We start from the raw sequence: 15,401 nt of genomic DNA on the forward strand, positions 1-15,401 counted from the left end.
GAGTATTTCTGATCTGTTTTTACATGACATATTTTTAGACTCTAATATTCCTTTTCACTTAACACTATGTTGCTGCATATTTGAGTACTTGAATGCCTTATTTAAGTGCCTCTAATTTAGTTTATAAGCATTAATTACTTAAATTGTTCAACAGTGTTCTGAAGTGGAGCTGTTACAGCCTGCAGTTGTGGGAACTGGGGCAGAGAAAGGGCACGTGTCTGGACCTAGATCCCATACTGAAACAGCGGAGTTTGCTCAGATCTTTTGCAAATGGTTGTCCAATATTTTAGGACGTTAGAAGCTGAATTATCATGGTAGAAAAGAAAAACGTTATGCGAGTACACTTTCAAAATAAATAGCTATCAGTAACATCTTATTATATGTATGTGCATCCATACATGCATGTGTATAGTAATTTCAGAAATCCTAATTTGCAGACAAGTGTTGGGGTGAGTGACTTAATTTTTTAAATGAATGTTTCAATACTTTTTAGGAAATGGAAATAAAGCACAAAAATCAGGATTTATGTAACTTTCTTCACTGCCCTGCAGGACATAGGTATGTTTAGACTTGATGATGAACTATCTTGGTGCTTGTGACTAGAACTCCTTTCAGAAGTATTGCAACTCATTGATGCTGGGATTGGCCTGGTTCTACCCAGGTGACCTCAGTCCCCTGTGACTGAGCTAGACCGTGATTTTACAGAGATCTGTCGAGCCTTGAAAGCTCGCTGATACCCATGGAAAGCCCTTTTCTGAGATCTCACCCGAATGTTTCGGTTCTGTTGGAAATGAAAGCCACTTATTCTTGTCCTTCCCAGTGGACATGGAGAATAGCTTACTGCTCTTACAGCTGTGAAAACTTGCTGTGTATTAGAAGACAGTTGCCATGCTTGGTCGTCTCAGGGTAAATAAACACAATTCTTTTGGCCTAAGCCGTAGGATGTTTGATGTTTGTCAAAATTTTTTGTGGAATAGTGAGCACAACCATCACAGATAACTAGTAGGTTCTTACAGCAACCTTAACTCTACCCTTGTGCTTGCTATCCTTGCCTGCAGGAAAAAACGGGTTATAGCAGAGTAGTCCTCCACTGTGACGGTGTTCTGTTCCTTTCAGACAGAATTTCAAAGTTAGATGGCATATGGCTTCTGGGGCCATTACATGAGGATGTGCTGGAAGCATGGTAGGCTTTCAGCAGGTGTTCACTGCCCCAGGGTGCTAGAGATATAGGAGGCGGCCACTCTCCGGCCAGTTAACAGAATACAATTTTGCAATTTCTGTCTGATGGTTTTTGGTGAATGAGGAAGTGTAATAAAGGATAAACATTAAAATGTCCTTCATTTTTCTTTATCTGTTCAGACTAGAGATTCCCTTGTGGCCACTGAATCACTGGGGTGTTAAACTGGTGCTGAGCCTAGCCCTGAACTGCTGGTCAGGCAGGACGGAGCAGCCTGCACCACCTTCGCAAATGAGATGAAGGACATGCTCAGCTTCCTTCCCAGGCACCGGAGCTCGCCTGGGGAGGTGGGCTTGCTGAGGTTCTGTCCTGGCGTGCGGCCAGAACGTGGTGTCTCGACAGCTAGGCAGAAACTACACTGGTCTGAATGGGTTGGGACTTGAGGTCATACGCAGTTCATAGAGGACACATTTGTACCGTAACAAATTGTGCGTATGTTTTAGGCTGAACTTAATTATTGGTCTACGTGTAGAGAAGTGTGGATGCGTTTGGGTTTTAAGTATTTGCAAATATTCATCCTGTTTAGAACTGGTAATTCTGTGCGCTGCCTAATAGGATGTTAGGCTCATTTTTTTCTTCTAAAGTGTTGTCTTTCTGGATGTCCGTTTCTCATGACTGGCTATGTCAATCAGTGACCCACAGCAAGTGGAGGGTTAAATGGAGGATGGGCAGAGAATTCTCAAATAGCCAAACCGTGGCATAGAAGGTTTCTACAGACTTAAACTGCAGTTGTTTTGGAGGTTAAGAAAGATTTCTTTCCTTCTGCCACACTGTCTGCTAAAGTGATGTTTGATTTACCACAAAATTGTTCTGGGTGATGGACAGCCTGGATAAATCTCAAATGCCTGGGCTCTGAAAGTGAGTCAACTTTCCTACAGTGAGGAACTTTCCACTTACTTCTTGGGTAATAGCATTTCAGTTTCCAGCAAGACTGATGTTCTGGTGGAGCCCTGGTAGGGGCAGAACCTCTTTGGTTCGGTTTTCCTGTGTTCAGTAGGGACAAGTGGCAGAGCTCCATCCTATTAAAGAGCCAGTGTCTTCAGAGCAGAGTGCAAGCGGCGAAAGTAGAGGTGATGGCAGTGTTTAATGCTTGCTGTCAGAGGCAGGTATTTTCAGTATCCTTTAAAACAGAAAACATGGTTTCTTATTAAAATAAAATCTGTCTTTCAGTCAACAGTATTGCTTTTTACAGCATCTCTGTGAGAAAAGTGAGGGAAACCCTGTGACAGCTTAGTTTTAAAGCCATCTAATTCCTTGACTGTTTTGGCTTTTGGCCTGGCAATGACATAAAGGTTGTAGATATTTCACTTGGTGAAACAACATGCCAACATTGATTTCTGCAGAACAGTCAGCAGACTGTGCCCCTTGATGCTATTTGCAGGAAGGCAAGCAGTGCTTTTGCTTCTTCACACTTCATTTTTCTCTGATTTGGAGAGGGACTGCTCCTGGAATTACAAGTAGAATCCAACTGTGGAGTGGGACGTGGGACTTTGTGCTCCTAGTAATTCAGTCCAATACCGACCATCTGTTTCTCTTCCCTCCGCTTCTTCCTTTAGTCCAAACCTGGTGAATATCCAGCAAGCTTACCCAGTCTCCTGAAGGGTCGTGAAGCCAAACGGTGTACGCATCTCACTGCCTGGCGAGTGACGGAGGAGAGGGCTCAGAAACCTGAGGCTTCTGTCTTGCAGCTTTGTTTCTGCTTATTGCATTAAGCGCTTCTCATGACTGTGAAGACTCAGTGCAGCCCGTGTCAAGCGTGGTGCAAACAGGAAACGAAACCCTGCAGTCGGAGGATACACCTGCCCTGTGCTGGCGGAGCAGCTGCAGCCCGCGCCCATGGCTGAGCGCACAGCCGGAAGCGTCGGGGGCTGAGTATGGGCTGAGCGCCGTTTCTTCTCAAAGGTTTGGAGCCTGGATGGTGAAAGAGAGGGAGGGAGAGACAAAGGTGTAGTCACAGTCTGCCTGGCAGTCTGATGAGAGGTGCTGATCAGGAAGTCGCTCGTGTCACATTCAAACCGCCGTGGTTTAGGAGCGTAGCGTGCGTTTTCCCTTGCTGTGCTCACCAGCCTTACAGCTCCCGCTGGCGCTTGGACACCACAGGGAGATCAGCGGTGTGATGGAGCAGGGAGTGTTAGTTCGCTTGGGGACTGAAGCAGATTCAGGGTCTTGGTCAAGGCCCCCAAGGCACCTGGTGTGTGGAGGTTGCTCAGTGATTTCCTTGATTAGGAACACGGTTACGCTGTTTGTATTCCTTGTGCAACAGCTAAGAGCATTTGAAGTAACATGGCTGCTCTGGCAGAAATCCAGTTGCAGTGATTTGGCCAAATTATCAGTTGATGCTGGTTGGCACAGCACCTCTGACAGTCTGAAGAATGGTGCTGTTGCCTATTGGCTCAGGGCACAGACTTTTTAAAGCAGATGCTCAAACCTCCAGACTCACGGCTGGGCTGTCCATTGATGTAAGTTACCATAAAGCAGCATTTTGATTCTGACCCTTAAATACCTTTTTGTGTAGGGATGAGCAGTTGCTGCTTTGCAGACTGGTGTTTGTGTGCATCAGGAACCCATTTACTGCCCAGGGAGAAGAGATGACGATGTGGTATGATGGGACTAAGCTGCTGCGGAGACTCACCCTGTCTTGGGAGCTGAATCAAGTGTGGCACTCAGAAACTTAGTTACGAAGGTTTGTGTGAGTGTTTGCACGCATGCTCCTGTTGGAGCTTGCTTGGGGAGCATTCTTCTTGTTGACTTGCTCTTTCACCTCCCACCCATTGAGATCTTTGTCTCTATTTGTGATTCATGTCTGATTCAGCCAAGTGGGTAGTAGACTTGGCAGCAAGAATCTCCTTAGTTTGAGGATTCCAGAAACCCTTAATAAGGGGCAAATGCACAGACACTGGCTGCTGAAAGTATAAAGTAAGTGCCTTATATGATAGATTTTTTTTTTTTTTAATTTGAGGCATTTTTGTTTTAGCTACAGGCAAATGTTGCACCTTGCTTCCCTACACAGAGCCTTTATGGATATGTAAGTTACATTTCTCTCAACAAATAAGGGAAAAATGACTAGTATACCTCATTTTCTCCATTGCAGTATGATGCCTTGTTACGTCTTTCGAGTTTCTTCAAGTACTGAATGATCTCAAGCCTAGGAGTTTGTTATAGTGTGGACAATGTAAATAAATAATAATAAAAAAAAGTAATGGAATTTTGACTGACTGCAGGGAAAAGCTTTTACTAGCTGCTTTAGATATTTTTACAGTGTGCATGTGTGTGTATATGTAATATCTATTAGAAGCAGAAAAAAACAAGGATAATTATAATTTGCTTATATCAGGCATAAAGATGTCTACTGTTCCAGGATCTGGATCTGATCAAGTCAACTGCCTGCCTCTTTCAGATCTGCAAAGGCAGTTACATTAAGCCTCAGACTGAAAGGACTCAAAACCAGAATCCCTCAGTAGGCAAATTCTGTGACTAACTGGAATGATATCATGTTGCTCAGCAACTCTCACTATCTTCTAAATTACTATTTTTTTTTACATAACATCACTCAAATCCCCAGATCTCTCCCAGAGCTGCACTGCCTTGAAAAAATGAAATCCCTAATTAACCCTTGAGGCTGGCTGCTGTGAAGCTGCACCCCTGGGAAACTCATTGGTTTGGGGGAAATGATGTTGATAACAGCTTGTCTTGGTAGAATATTGTGATTTTAACTGTGCAGTAGATTCTTTGTTAAAGTGTTTGTGCTTTTTTTTATAGGTTGTACTTACAGTACCGTAGTTACTGATTACACACACACACAGAAGCATATATAATTACAGCGTAGTTAAATTAGGCTAGTAATTGTCTTGGTTGTGGTCTGCTCCAAATGATTTCTTATGGTAGCGGCAGGTAGCGGCCGCGTTGAGACAGGTGAAAGCAAAGTTTTCTTCAGACTGGGCTTTCTTATCGATGGGCGAGTGCCCAGAGGACGGGGCCAGGCTCTTCCCAGCGGTGCCCAGCGGCGGGACGAGGGGCACTGGGCACAAACCGCCACACGGCCAGTTCCCTCTGAGCAGGAGGGAGAACGTGTGTCCCTGGCGGGTGGCGGGGCGCTGGGCCGGGCTGCCCAGAGCGGCTGGGGAGGCTCCTTCTGCAGGGCCATGGTGCAGCCTGCGGGGAGAGCCTGCGGGGGGGGATGGGGCTGGGGGCTCGGGGGGCACTGCCCACCCGCGCCGGTCGGGGTTCCATGACTTCGCTCATGAAAATAACACTGTTAGTAGCTTTGGACCTACATTTAAGTCCTTTGCACGTGCATGTCAGGTGAAAGTGACAATAAAGCAGCATGCAATACTGATAATGGAGAGCAAAACTGAATACATTAATTTCATTGTCTGAATTCAATTAAATGATTGAGTAAAATGGCATTAAAAATGAAGAAAACAAACTAGCTTTCAAGGTGATGTATTTTGGTTTTAATAAACTAAGGTAAATAAAACAATCAAGGATGTTGTAGTTAAAAATAACTCATAGGTTTTTAAAGACATTTTATTGAGTTAAGTAAATGTCTATACTATAAAAAGTAAAACTGAGACAATAATACAACTGTAAAACATACAGAGAGTTCAGAAGGAGCAAATATTAATGGAGAGCTAATTGCAGTGCTCGGCCCTGCCAGCTGCTCCCGCTGGTAGCTGGGGCAGCTCTGTGGGTGCCCTGTGTCAGCGGCAGGGTGCTGGCTGGGAGCCCCCGGGGAGCGGGGGACGGGGCGGGGGACAGGCACTCGCAGCAGGAGGGCGAGCCTGGAGCAAGGCTGGCGCTGTGCGTGGGGCGGCCATAGCTGACACCCAGCCGGGTGCTGGCCTGGGGCCGCTTGGCGAGGGCAGCGCCGGGCCCTTCGCGGTCCCCAGCCGTGCCCTTCCCGGTCCCTTCCCGGTCCCCAGCCGTGCCCTTCCCGCTGGCAGCTCGGGGTTGCTGCGGCCCAGGGACGCCGGCGCCGCCCCCTCCGCCCGCCGCCTCCCTTGCGCTGCTGGGCCGCGCTGGCCGTGCGAGCTGGTGGTCCGTGCTCTTGCGTTTTGGGCCTTGGGCTCTTACAGGATCCTTTTGAAACACACGTAGTAACTTCTTGATAATTACATTTTTTGTGCTACTTGCGAGGCCCCGTGGAGGAGCCTTGCTCCCTCGAGGAGTGAGGGAGGCGGTGGCAACCAGCGTTACAGAGCAGATTTCAGCCCCCGGGTCCCCGAGTGGCAGAATTTAGCCTAAACGATGTAAAGACTTTAAGAGAACAGTAGATTATGATGACTGACTATTAAGTACTCTTTCTTAAAGCCTTTTAGGGGGGAAAACAAAAAAAGATTACAAAGAAATTTCTCACTATCCTTTTGTTTCTTGCTGTCATAATAGCTCTCTGTAGGCTTGCGTAGGCTTTGTACTAGTGCACAAAAAAGACAACAGGATCTTGGATAAAGAAACTGCTGAAATTTTCCTGGAAAAACGATTCAAGGGACATTGTTTACTATAATTAGCAGAATTTCCATGAAAATTTACCAGCTCAGGCAAGAAACTACTCCTCCACTCTGCTGCTGATGGAAGAATGAAATTTTTTAGAGGGACCCTGTTGATTTATGTTACATTTCGGTGTACTTTTTGTTCTTTAACTCATCATAGTTTCATGTAACATACTAGGATTATTAAAATTGATGGATTTTTTTTCCCCCTGAAGAAAAGATTTTTCTTATTCCCCCCTCCCCCAATACTTACTAGTTTAGATGTGATTGGTGTTTTTAATTACTGTAATTACTTCACTTAGGACTCAATTCTGCTAATTCCTGTGTATGTTATCTGTTTGTCAGTGTTCACCTAAGGGTAGTTACATGTGTTCAGGGTGTTCACAGAACTGAGATCTTTGTTTTCATTTTACCTTCACATACGGGAGAGATTTTTTTTCACAGAACAGAGGAAGGTTCAGGTCCCTATTCCCCATTGTCCTTAGGAGTCAGAGTAGCTCTCCTGTCCCTGAGGGATTCAGCATATGCTGAGAGAGAGATTTTGGTTGTTTTATATGTGTGTAAAACAACAACAGCAACCAAACACGCATGCACACACATATACACACACCCCTCCCCACGGAATTCAGGGAGTCTGGACTGATCTGTTCAGTGAGCTAGGCTGTTAGGATAGCCCATGTCCTGAAATGGTGGGAGGGTTTTGGGAAAGCCTGGTGCTCCCTGGGGATTAATTCTTGAGGACAGTGAGGTCTGAGCCAAAACTACTTAAAATGGATGAAGTTTCATGGGTTTTCCTCAGCCAAGTCCTACTGGTGTGTCTGGGCAGGATTGTCATGGCTGTGCTTCTGCCTGCTAGTAATGTATGCACTTCTGCTCCCATCATGAGGAAAGGCCCACAGAGAGCTGTGCTCTCAGAAACAATGATTCTTGGCTGCTGCTCATTTTTGCTGTTTCTTAATGGATAGACATGATGGCAACAGCTACCTTCATCCAGGGTTGAACAGGCTGGGAATACCTGGTCTGGCTGGCATCCCGTCTGCATGTGCCGGTGCTAACACGGAGCCGGTCTGCCACATCTGCTGCATGGATGTGTGCCGCTCTTCAGTGCTGTGCCTCACCTTCAGGAGAGTAATCCAGATAACACAGATAAATGTCAGATACCAAGCCACAATCCTTTGTGTGCCTTGTGGCTGCATGGCAGGAATTGGTTCTCCCTTTCTCTTCCCCTGAATTTTTATTCTTTTGCTACCAGGGACACGGTTCCCTTGGCACAGCCCCTCACACAGACTGACCTGTTGGCAGGAAACTAGCTTTTCTCCTCTAGCTTCCCGCACCTCTTATTGCCTGGGGAGATAAATATATATATATATATAGTGTCAGTTACACTTTACATAGAGTAATTTATATACTCAATCTAAGAATATTAATAATTTCTCATGTTTGACTCTTGGCCTTTTTGGACTGGTTTCCTTGTTCCTATGCACTGGCTGGGAATCTAGAAGAAAGGAGGGCTTGGAGAAACCCAGGCATAGCAAAAGATCAAGGAGGACTGAGCAGGAATCTAGAAGAAACAGAAAGGACTGGGGGAGATACAGACTGCAGATACGGATGGGCAGTGGTAGCAGTCCTCTTTGCCATTGCAACATAAAGCAGTGATTTGAAAAGCACACAATACCATTGCTAACAAAGAGGAAAAGATCTTGCTTTAGAAATAGAAGTGAGAAAGATTCCTCCTACAGCAGGCACACAAAGTTTTCATCTTCCCACTCACACCACTGCTCCAACAGCACGCAGCCCTGTTTGCGTCCTGGCAGTTTGCATCCTGGGTTGAGTGAATCGGGAGGCTGGAAGCTGCAGGAGAGAAGTGCAGCTGCTGGGCCCCTGCTGATGGCTGCATGCCCCAGGGGACGGGTCTGAACACTGTCCTTTCCCTCCTGGCTTTGAGCCTCACGCTTTCCCTGTCTTGAGGGCAAAATGGTTTGGGAAGAGATTATTTAAAATAACTTAAAAGAAAAAAAATAAAAATTGTCAGTGTCTGCTTACTGGTTAAGTAGCTTAGACGTACTCATCCAAGGCAGCTGTAACCCAAGCAGCCAAAGTCCACTTGAGCTGGGGCTGGATTTGGCATGTTGTCTCTCCTTCACACCCACAGTACAAATAAAAGCTGCAGCTTTTTGGGGCTGGGTGGGAGGTAGGAGGTGGAAAAGCCACTGGAGTGTGGTGTGGCATTGACAGTTGATGTGCATTCCTTGAAAACCTGTGCTTCTCATCACTTCTGGGTGTAGCAGTATGACATGTCATTGGGAGACAGGATGCAGTTTGTTAGGAGCGGGGACATTATGACAAGTATGGGATCTTTATGGGAGAGTAATGGGCTGATGGGTGACTTCTGGTTAAGGGATGGGTGAAAAGCAGTGTTATCCTGAAAACTGGGCTGGAATCTTCAGAAACTAAACCTTTGGTGGCACGAGTTACATTCAAAGGGGTCATTTAATTTGGAATGGTGTTTACTTTCAACTGGTCTTTAAATAACTTAGGGCTGTGTCCTTCTGGAGTAGAAACAGCAGAGTAAACTGAAGGGCTTAGTTAACTCTGGCAAACAGACTACACAAGTAATTTACCTTTGCTACTTGGATAACAATATTTACATTGCACTTTCCTCCAGAAGGAGGCTGTGGACGTTTGTAAGTGGTGTACAAGAGTCTCCCTCATCCTCACCAAACAGCAGCTAGCTCTGTGTAAGAGACAAGGTGCTGTTTAGCACTGCAAGGCTGCAGTTTGGAACGGCTTAAGGCAAACAATACTGAATATGAAAGGGTCGTTTAAACCTGCAGAAGGTATTTATGGAATTGGAGTTTAGCTAGAGCTAGTAACATCTGTGGAGTTGTAGTTAGCGCAACTGAGCCTTCATGATTCTCAAACATCCAGGATTTTCTTTGGATGCTTCCTCTCATGGGTGCAGCATGTTTTTGAAAGTATAACTGCTGCATGGGACACTTATATCAGACCCAGAGTGATTTCTTTTCAGCTTGAACTGCATTCAGAACCAAAGTAAGTTAAGTAGGAAGAAGCAGTCTTATTTTGGAATAAGTATGCTCATATGGTGATTATATCGTTATGTCAGTTTAATTTGCAGCATTATGTAAAACTTTCTTATCAAGACAAATCCTTAAAACAAAGATTACCTGCTTCTATGAGTTCATGTATCCTTTTGATAAGTTCTAAGATAGCCCCAGGGTTCTTTCCTCGCACAGTCGCCAACATTGCTAGAGGATACTTTATAAAAAACTTGGTATAAGTGAACAAGTTTGGGGAAGGGTGATCAGGTCAGAGTATGATCTGGAGAGCTACATTTTGCCTGTGTATCCGTTGTCTGCAATTTGACTTTTTCGTATTTTTCACTTCTGTAGAAGTGTAGTGTAGAAGACAATAAAAATCTGGTATGCTAAGCACCTAAATTGTCAGATCAATATCCCTGCTGCAGAAGACAGGATTGTTTTAAAGGTGGATTTTTCAGGTGCTGAGCAGTGACTTAAACTCATTTTCAGTGAAATCAGTGCCCCCCACTGATTTTGGTGAATCCCAGTTAGGCCATTGATGAGCACTTCTGTAAGTGCAGCCCAGTCCCCAGCTGTACTTGATCTCAGCAAAAGCCTCTCATTCCTGAGCTGTTGCACACAGGTATGGAGCAGCTCCATTTTTTTTCGCCAGCCAGGGTATCATGTTCTAGTGACGGAAGACGTGAGCCTGCTGTCCTTGTTTGTGAAGCACTTTGGGATCCCTCAGCGTGTAACATGAACGCCAGCAGGCTGTGGTTCTCTCCCACGCAGGTTTCAGTTCCAGAGCACAGGACTTTTCCAGTTTTTACTCTTTTTTTTTTTTCTTTCTTTTTTCTTTTTTCCCTTTCTGCCTTTGCGACAGAGCACTCAGCTGATTTTTGTGAGCAGCTGGTCTGTTTCCCTGCCTGCCAGCAGCCGTACCCAGCCAGCTGCACTGTGTGGCAGCCAAAGGTGGTCAGAGCAATGCTCAGCTTTGTTAAAAAGTAACGAGATTGGCAAAGAGGGGAGGGAGCTGGAAAATCCGCGACCTGAAGTAGATTCTGCAGCACACTGGCAGTGGGTGCTGAGGGACCTGAGGCACCTGCAGTTGCTCCGTGTCCAACTAGAGATGCATTTTCTGTGCATCTGTTACAGTAAGACTCACCTGCTGACTCGGAGGAAGCTGTTAGTCACGAGGTGACGATGAAGTTCTCTGGGAAAGGAAGCATTGCTGACAGTGGCAAACAGCTTATGTTCATGTCTCATGGAAGCTTAAATGTGCCTAAGCACGTGTTCAGCATCTGCTGTCCGCATACTGCATGACTCAGGTACAGAGGGTCAGGTGTGGCTAGGAACAGGCTTGTGTATGCAGTATGGCTTATTTATTTATTTATTTCTTGCAGGCAGTTTTCTTGTGAATGGTAGGGCATTATATTTAAGTATTGGTCCATTCTTGGGTTTATGTGTGTACTTTTCTGATGACAATCATAGTGTCTGTTCTGTGGTTCCACCTTTGAGCACTTAGTGAGGAACAATTCAGTGTGCATGAAGTTACATGGTAGGTTGGTGGCATGTCAGGATTTCAGCTCTTGCCCAACTTAATATTTCTTTTCTTCGTATTCCAGAAAAAGGCATGGCATACAATTAAAACCATGGTTAACTTACCAGTCATCAGTCCCTTCAAGAAACGCTACTCGTGGGTGCAGCTGGCTGGGCACACAGGTGAGATGGGTATCTTCAATTTGACTGTCTCTGGAGTGGGGATGGCAGCAGTAGGGAAAACAATGTTTCAGCATTTCCCTATTTCCTTCCTTCATGTAAAAATGAAGCAGGCAACAGCACATAAATCTGTGAATTAGAACATCTTTCTTTTAGTTGTGGGGGGAGAGGGAAGGGAGAGTGATTCAGCTGGGTAATGACCCTAGGGAAGGGTCTGGCTCCTCATGTATCCTTGTAAGGTGGTATACGTAGAACGTGTGTTAGAGGGAAACAGGAGGGACTGGGGAGTTGAAGCCTTAGTCTGCCTTTCGCTGTTGGCTGTGGTATGGGATTGTCTTCCTTGACTGAGTAGTCAGTATGCTAGTTCCCTAGTGGGAAGGGTTAGTGTCCGTACCCTTGTGTACTTCAGCCCTGTCAAGGACAGTGCTCATAATACCAATGCCAAACCCCTCATCGGAATGTAAGCCCTTGGGTGGAAAACAAATCTGGTGAAAACTGCCTCGGGGATCAGGTGTTTGCATTGAGTGTTGTTGCTCACTGTGTGAGTGCAAGGAGCAGCTCAGTTGGCTAGTGCTAGCTTCATGTCTGTAGAAGTTGGTAAGTGTGCTCCTGATGTAGGCTTTGTTTCATGGCTGTGGCAGAAAAAAACCCAACAGAGAGAAGTCATCAGGTTTGCTTCTCTCTTGCTTCATTTAATTCTTATGCAGCCCTTGTTCCTAAAGAGGTAGTGTGGGGTTTATTAGTACACATGTGGGCAGGCACCTACGCTGCATCGTGCTTTAATGCAGCACCTGAACCACCTCTTTATATGCTAATGCGCTAATACAGTGCACTTTAAAGCTGTGCAGAGAAATTTATTTAGTCCTAGAAAAGGAGTAGCTGTATTTTACACAGTGGTGTTGGTGGGCCTGACTCCTATCACTCAGGGTGCTGTGATGCCCCAGTCTTATTGCAGTTTTTATCACAGCGTGTGTGGGGTTAGCTTGGTCTGTGTGGAGTGATGCACTGGTCATGTAATCATAACCCTGCTGGGGGCTTGTGTAGAAGAGGAAGGTTAAGGGGTTACTAGAAGCTGATGGAAGTGAGGCACTGCTCCAGTTTCCTTTAAATAGTTTTCTGTGGTGCTTTTAGTCCATCCTTTTTGCAGCTGTTCTTCTCTGATATGACCAGTTCTTTCTAAACTGAGACCTGGGCCATCACAACCATCACCCTTGTGCTGAGGCAGTGCCAGTTCTAGGATTTGTCAGAGAAGAACCGGTTCGCAGCAGCTGAAGGTTCCTGCCGTGATAATGTTGAGCATTATCCCTAGGATTAATGAGGCTCCTACTTTGGCACCTATTTTATGTCATGTAGATTAAAGGGTACCTCTGAATGAAACACATACTTTCCTCGGACGTTATTGGCAGGGTGCAGGACAGGGAGAGTGTCTGCACAGGAGACTCCAGACAGCTGCAATCTAATTACTTGCCAGTCTTGGCCTGTGCAGACTGTCATTTGTACTGGATACCATTCAGACATGGGGTTGTAAAAAAAAACCAATTGCACTGCAGGCTGTACCTGCGAATTAGAAGGGCTCTGGAGAAGAGGCAGTACCTGGAGGTACATGCGAGCGCAGTCACAGTGTGTGTGTGTGTGTGTGTAGAAAGGGCAGTGCTTGGCTTCTGGCCTGTTCGTGGCTGCTTAACGATCACTGACTGGCCGTACTGCCTCGCTAGGTACACACTCCGCAGGTATACCCTACGTGAGGATTAAGGACAAAGCCAAGACTGGCAGTGTTATGCAGCTTTAAAATAGCCTGTCAGAGGATTAATGAATTCTGGCTCGTGGCTTCCTCCTGTGCATTTTAGTAAGTATAGTAGTGTTTAATATCCTAACAAGGAGTTTAGCATGGGGAAAAAAAAAAAAAGATGGCCTGGAGCAGCTGCACTCCTTAAAGCTATAAATTCTGACATGGGAATGTATCCAAATGTACTTTCACTGCCAATGGCTGTGTTTGTCCTGGGTGTTTTGTTTTTTATGGAAAGCATGTTATCTTTTCTGTTCAGGGGAAATACCAGTTAGGTATCATGAGGCTGAGGTAGATGAAGCTGGAGTGGTGGGGGAAGGTGTTTTTCTTTTTTACAGGTCAGTCTCATCAGCATGTGTTCGATTTTCTTTTTTTAGGGAGTTTCAAGGCAGCTGATAGTGGGAAGATCCTCAAACGCTTCTCAGAGAATGAAAAGGAGTGTTTTGAGCGACTGATGAAAGACCCACTACGCTCCTGCGTCCCTTGCTTCCATGGTGTGGTGGAGAGAGATGGCGAGAGCTACATTCAGCTGGATGACCTGCTTACTGATTTTGAAGGGCCTTGTGTGATGGACTGCAAGATGGGGATCAGGTAGGGTACATGAAAGTGCTTGCTAACCCAAATGCATTTGAAGGAAGTGGGGGTAGGGTGGGGTGGGGTGCGTGGGGATGTGGTCCTGTTCTGTCTGGAGGAGTTTGGGAACATTTTTGGAGCCCTGGGATTCACTCCAGACACCCTGTTATTGGGTTGGCAGTCACCTTGAACAACCTGGGGAGAGTAAGTCTCCCTGTTGCCTGATTGTACGTGGATTCTAGAAACTAACTGATCTATAGTCTCAAAAACTATCCACATGAAGAAATTTTCAGGGGTGATTCAAGACAGAGTTTCTTTGTGATGGCCTGATAATACATGGGAAAAAACCTCCATGATTCATTCCCTGCCAGTTCATTTAATCTTTGTGTATGCAGGGATTCAAAAAAACCCACAAAAAGTAAATTTCCCAAACGTCTGCAAATGTGAATGACTGAACAGCAGTGTGAAAGCCCATTTCCAACGCTTGAATGAGTCTTCACTGGTATTGATCTCTTCTGTAAAGAAAAAGAGTTAACCATCTGCTCAGGGCTGACCTGTGTTTTTCCCTATTGACATCTCCATGATGCTTGCACCTTGTGCTCCAGATTCACATTTTCTTCTTGTCTGTGATTAAGAGGAAAACCTCAAAAATGTTACCTAAGTGTAACGAGTAGATAAGGGGTCTGTTGAGAGCCTGGAGTAACAGTACAGGGTTGTATGAACTGTCATAGTAATCTTTTGGATGCGAGCTCAGACGCTCAAGGATTACTGTCATAAACGAGTTGTTCAGCTTACCGGAGTGCAGACCAGCCTTTTCAAGTAGATGCTAAATCGTAAATGAATTGGCAGCTAAGTCAGAGTAGAAACGTGTAGCACTGATATGTCCAGAAGAAAGAGGAGAAGGATTTGCAGCAGTATGCATTTTATTCAAAGTACATGACATTCTGGTAATGAGTGGCAGCATCTCCTCAGCACCAGCCTGGTTTATTACACTGTGATGAAGAAAGTACACTCCAGGCACCTGACAAAGTGCAAGCTTTAAGAGTCCGGTGGAATCAGAGAACATGGATAGTGCCTTCAATGGTTACCAGATTAACTGGTTAAGTGATGACAGCAAAATGTGGGAGGTTTTCACCCTTCACCTTCCTGTTCTTGGTTACCTCTTCTGGTTTGGAACTGCCCAGGTAATCTCCTTTACTATATTTTTATTTACTGTATTTTTACTGTAAGAAGAGTGATTCTCTCTTTCACCGTGATGCATTAAGTAAAACCTCAATTGCTTTCTGAGGCCTAAAAAATCACACATGATGATGTTAGGTTTTTCTGAGGAGAGAGAAGGTGGTAAGACTTCGGCAGCCCTGTTTGCTTCTGACTTCACTGTAAGTGATCTCTCCTAACTGTCCTCTGAAAATACATTTCTGTTGCATGGCACAGTACGAATTCAGCTTTCTCCCATTCTGTTAGCAGGACATAACAGTAACATGTAACAGTAAGTAAAGGTGTAGTTAGAACAAGAAGTGAATCCTAGAACCGTAGGATTGTTTAGGTTGGAAAAGACC

The 15,401-nt window shown here is 45.3% G+C and overlaps 1 protein-coding gene across 3 annotated transcripts in view; it reads left to right on the forward strand.

Annotated features, from left to right (window-relative positions):
- Nucleotides 1-15,401, forward strand: part of ITPKA (inositol-trisphosphate 3-kinase A) — a 38,223-nt gene that overhangs the window by 13,708 nt on the left and 9,114 nt on the right. For all 3 annotated transcript variants that reach the window (XR_005105232.1, XM_037394115.1, XM_037394114.1), the window contains exons 2-3: nt 11,390-11,486; nt 13,647-13,860. Coding sequence is in view for 2 of the 3 variants with exons in the window: in XM_037394115.1 (XP_037250012.1) it covers nt 11,390-11,486; nt 13,647-13,860 (311 nt within the window). In the remaining variant the exon portion in view is untranslated. The remainder of the gene's footprint in view (nt 1-11,389; nt 11,487-13,646; nt 13,861-15,401) is intronic.

This window comes from Falco rusticolus, chromosome 7, assembly GCF_015220075.1.
Source record: "Falco rusticolus isolate bFalRus1 chromosome 7, bFalRus1.pri, whole genome shotgun sequence".
Classification (NCBI taxonomy): Eukaryota; Metazoa; Chordata; class Aves; order Falconiformes; family Falconidae; genus Falco; species Falco rusticolus.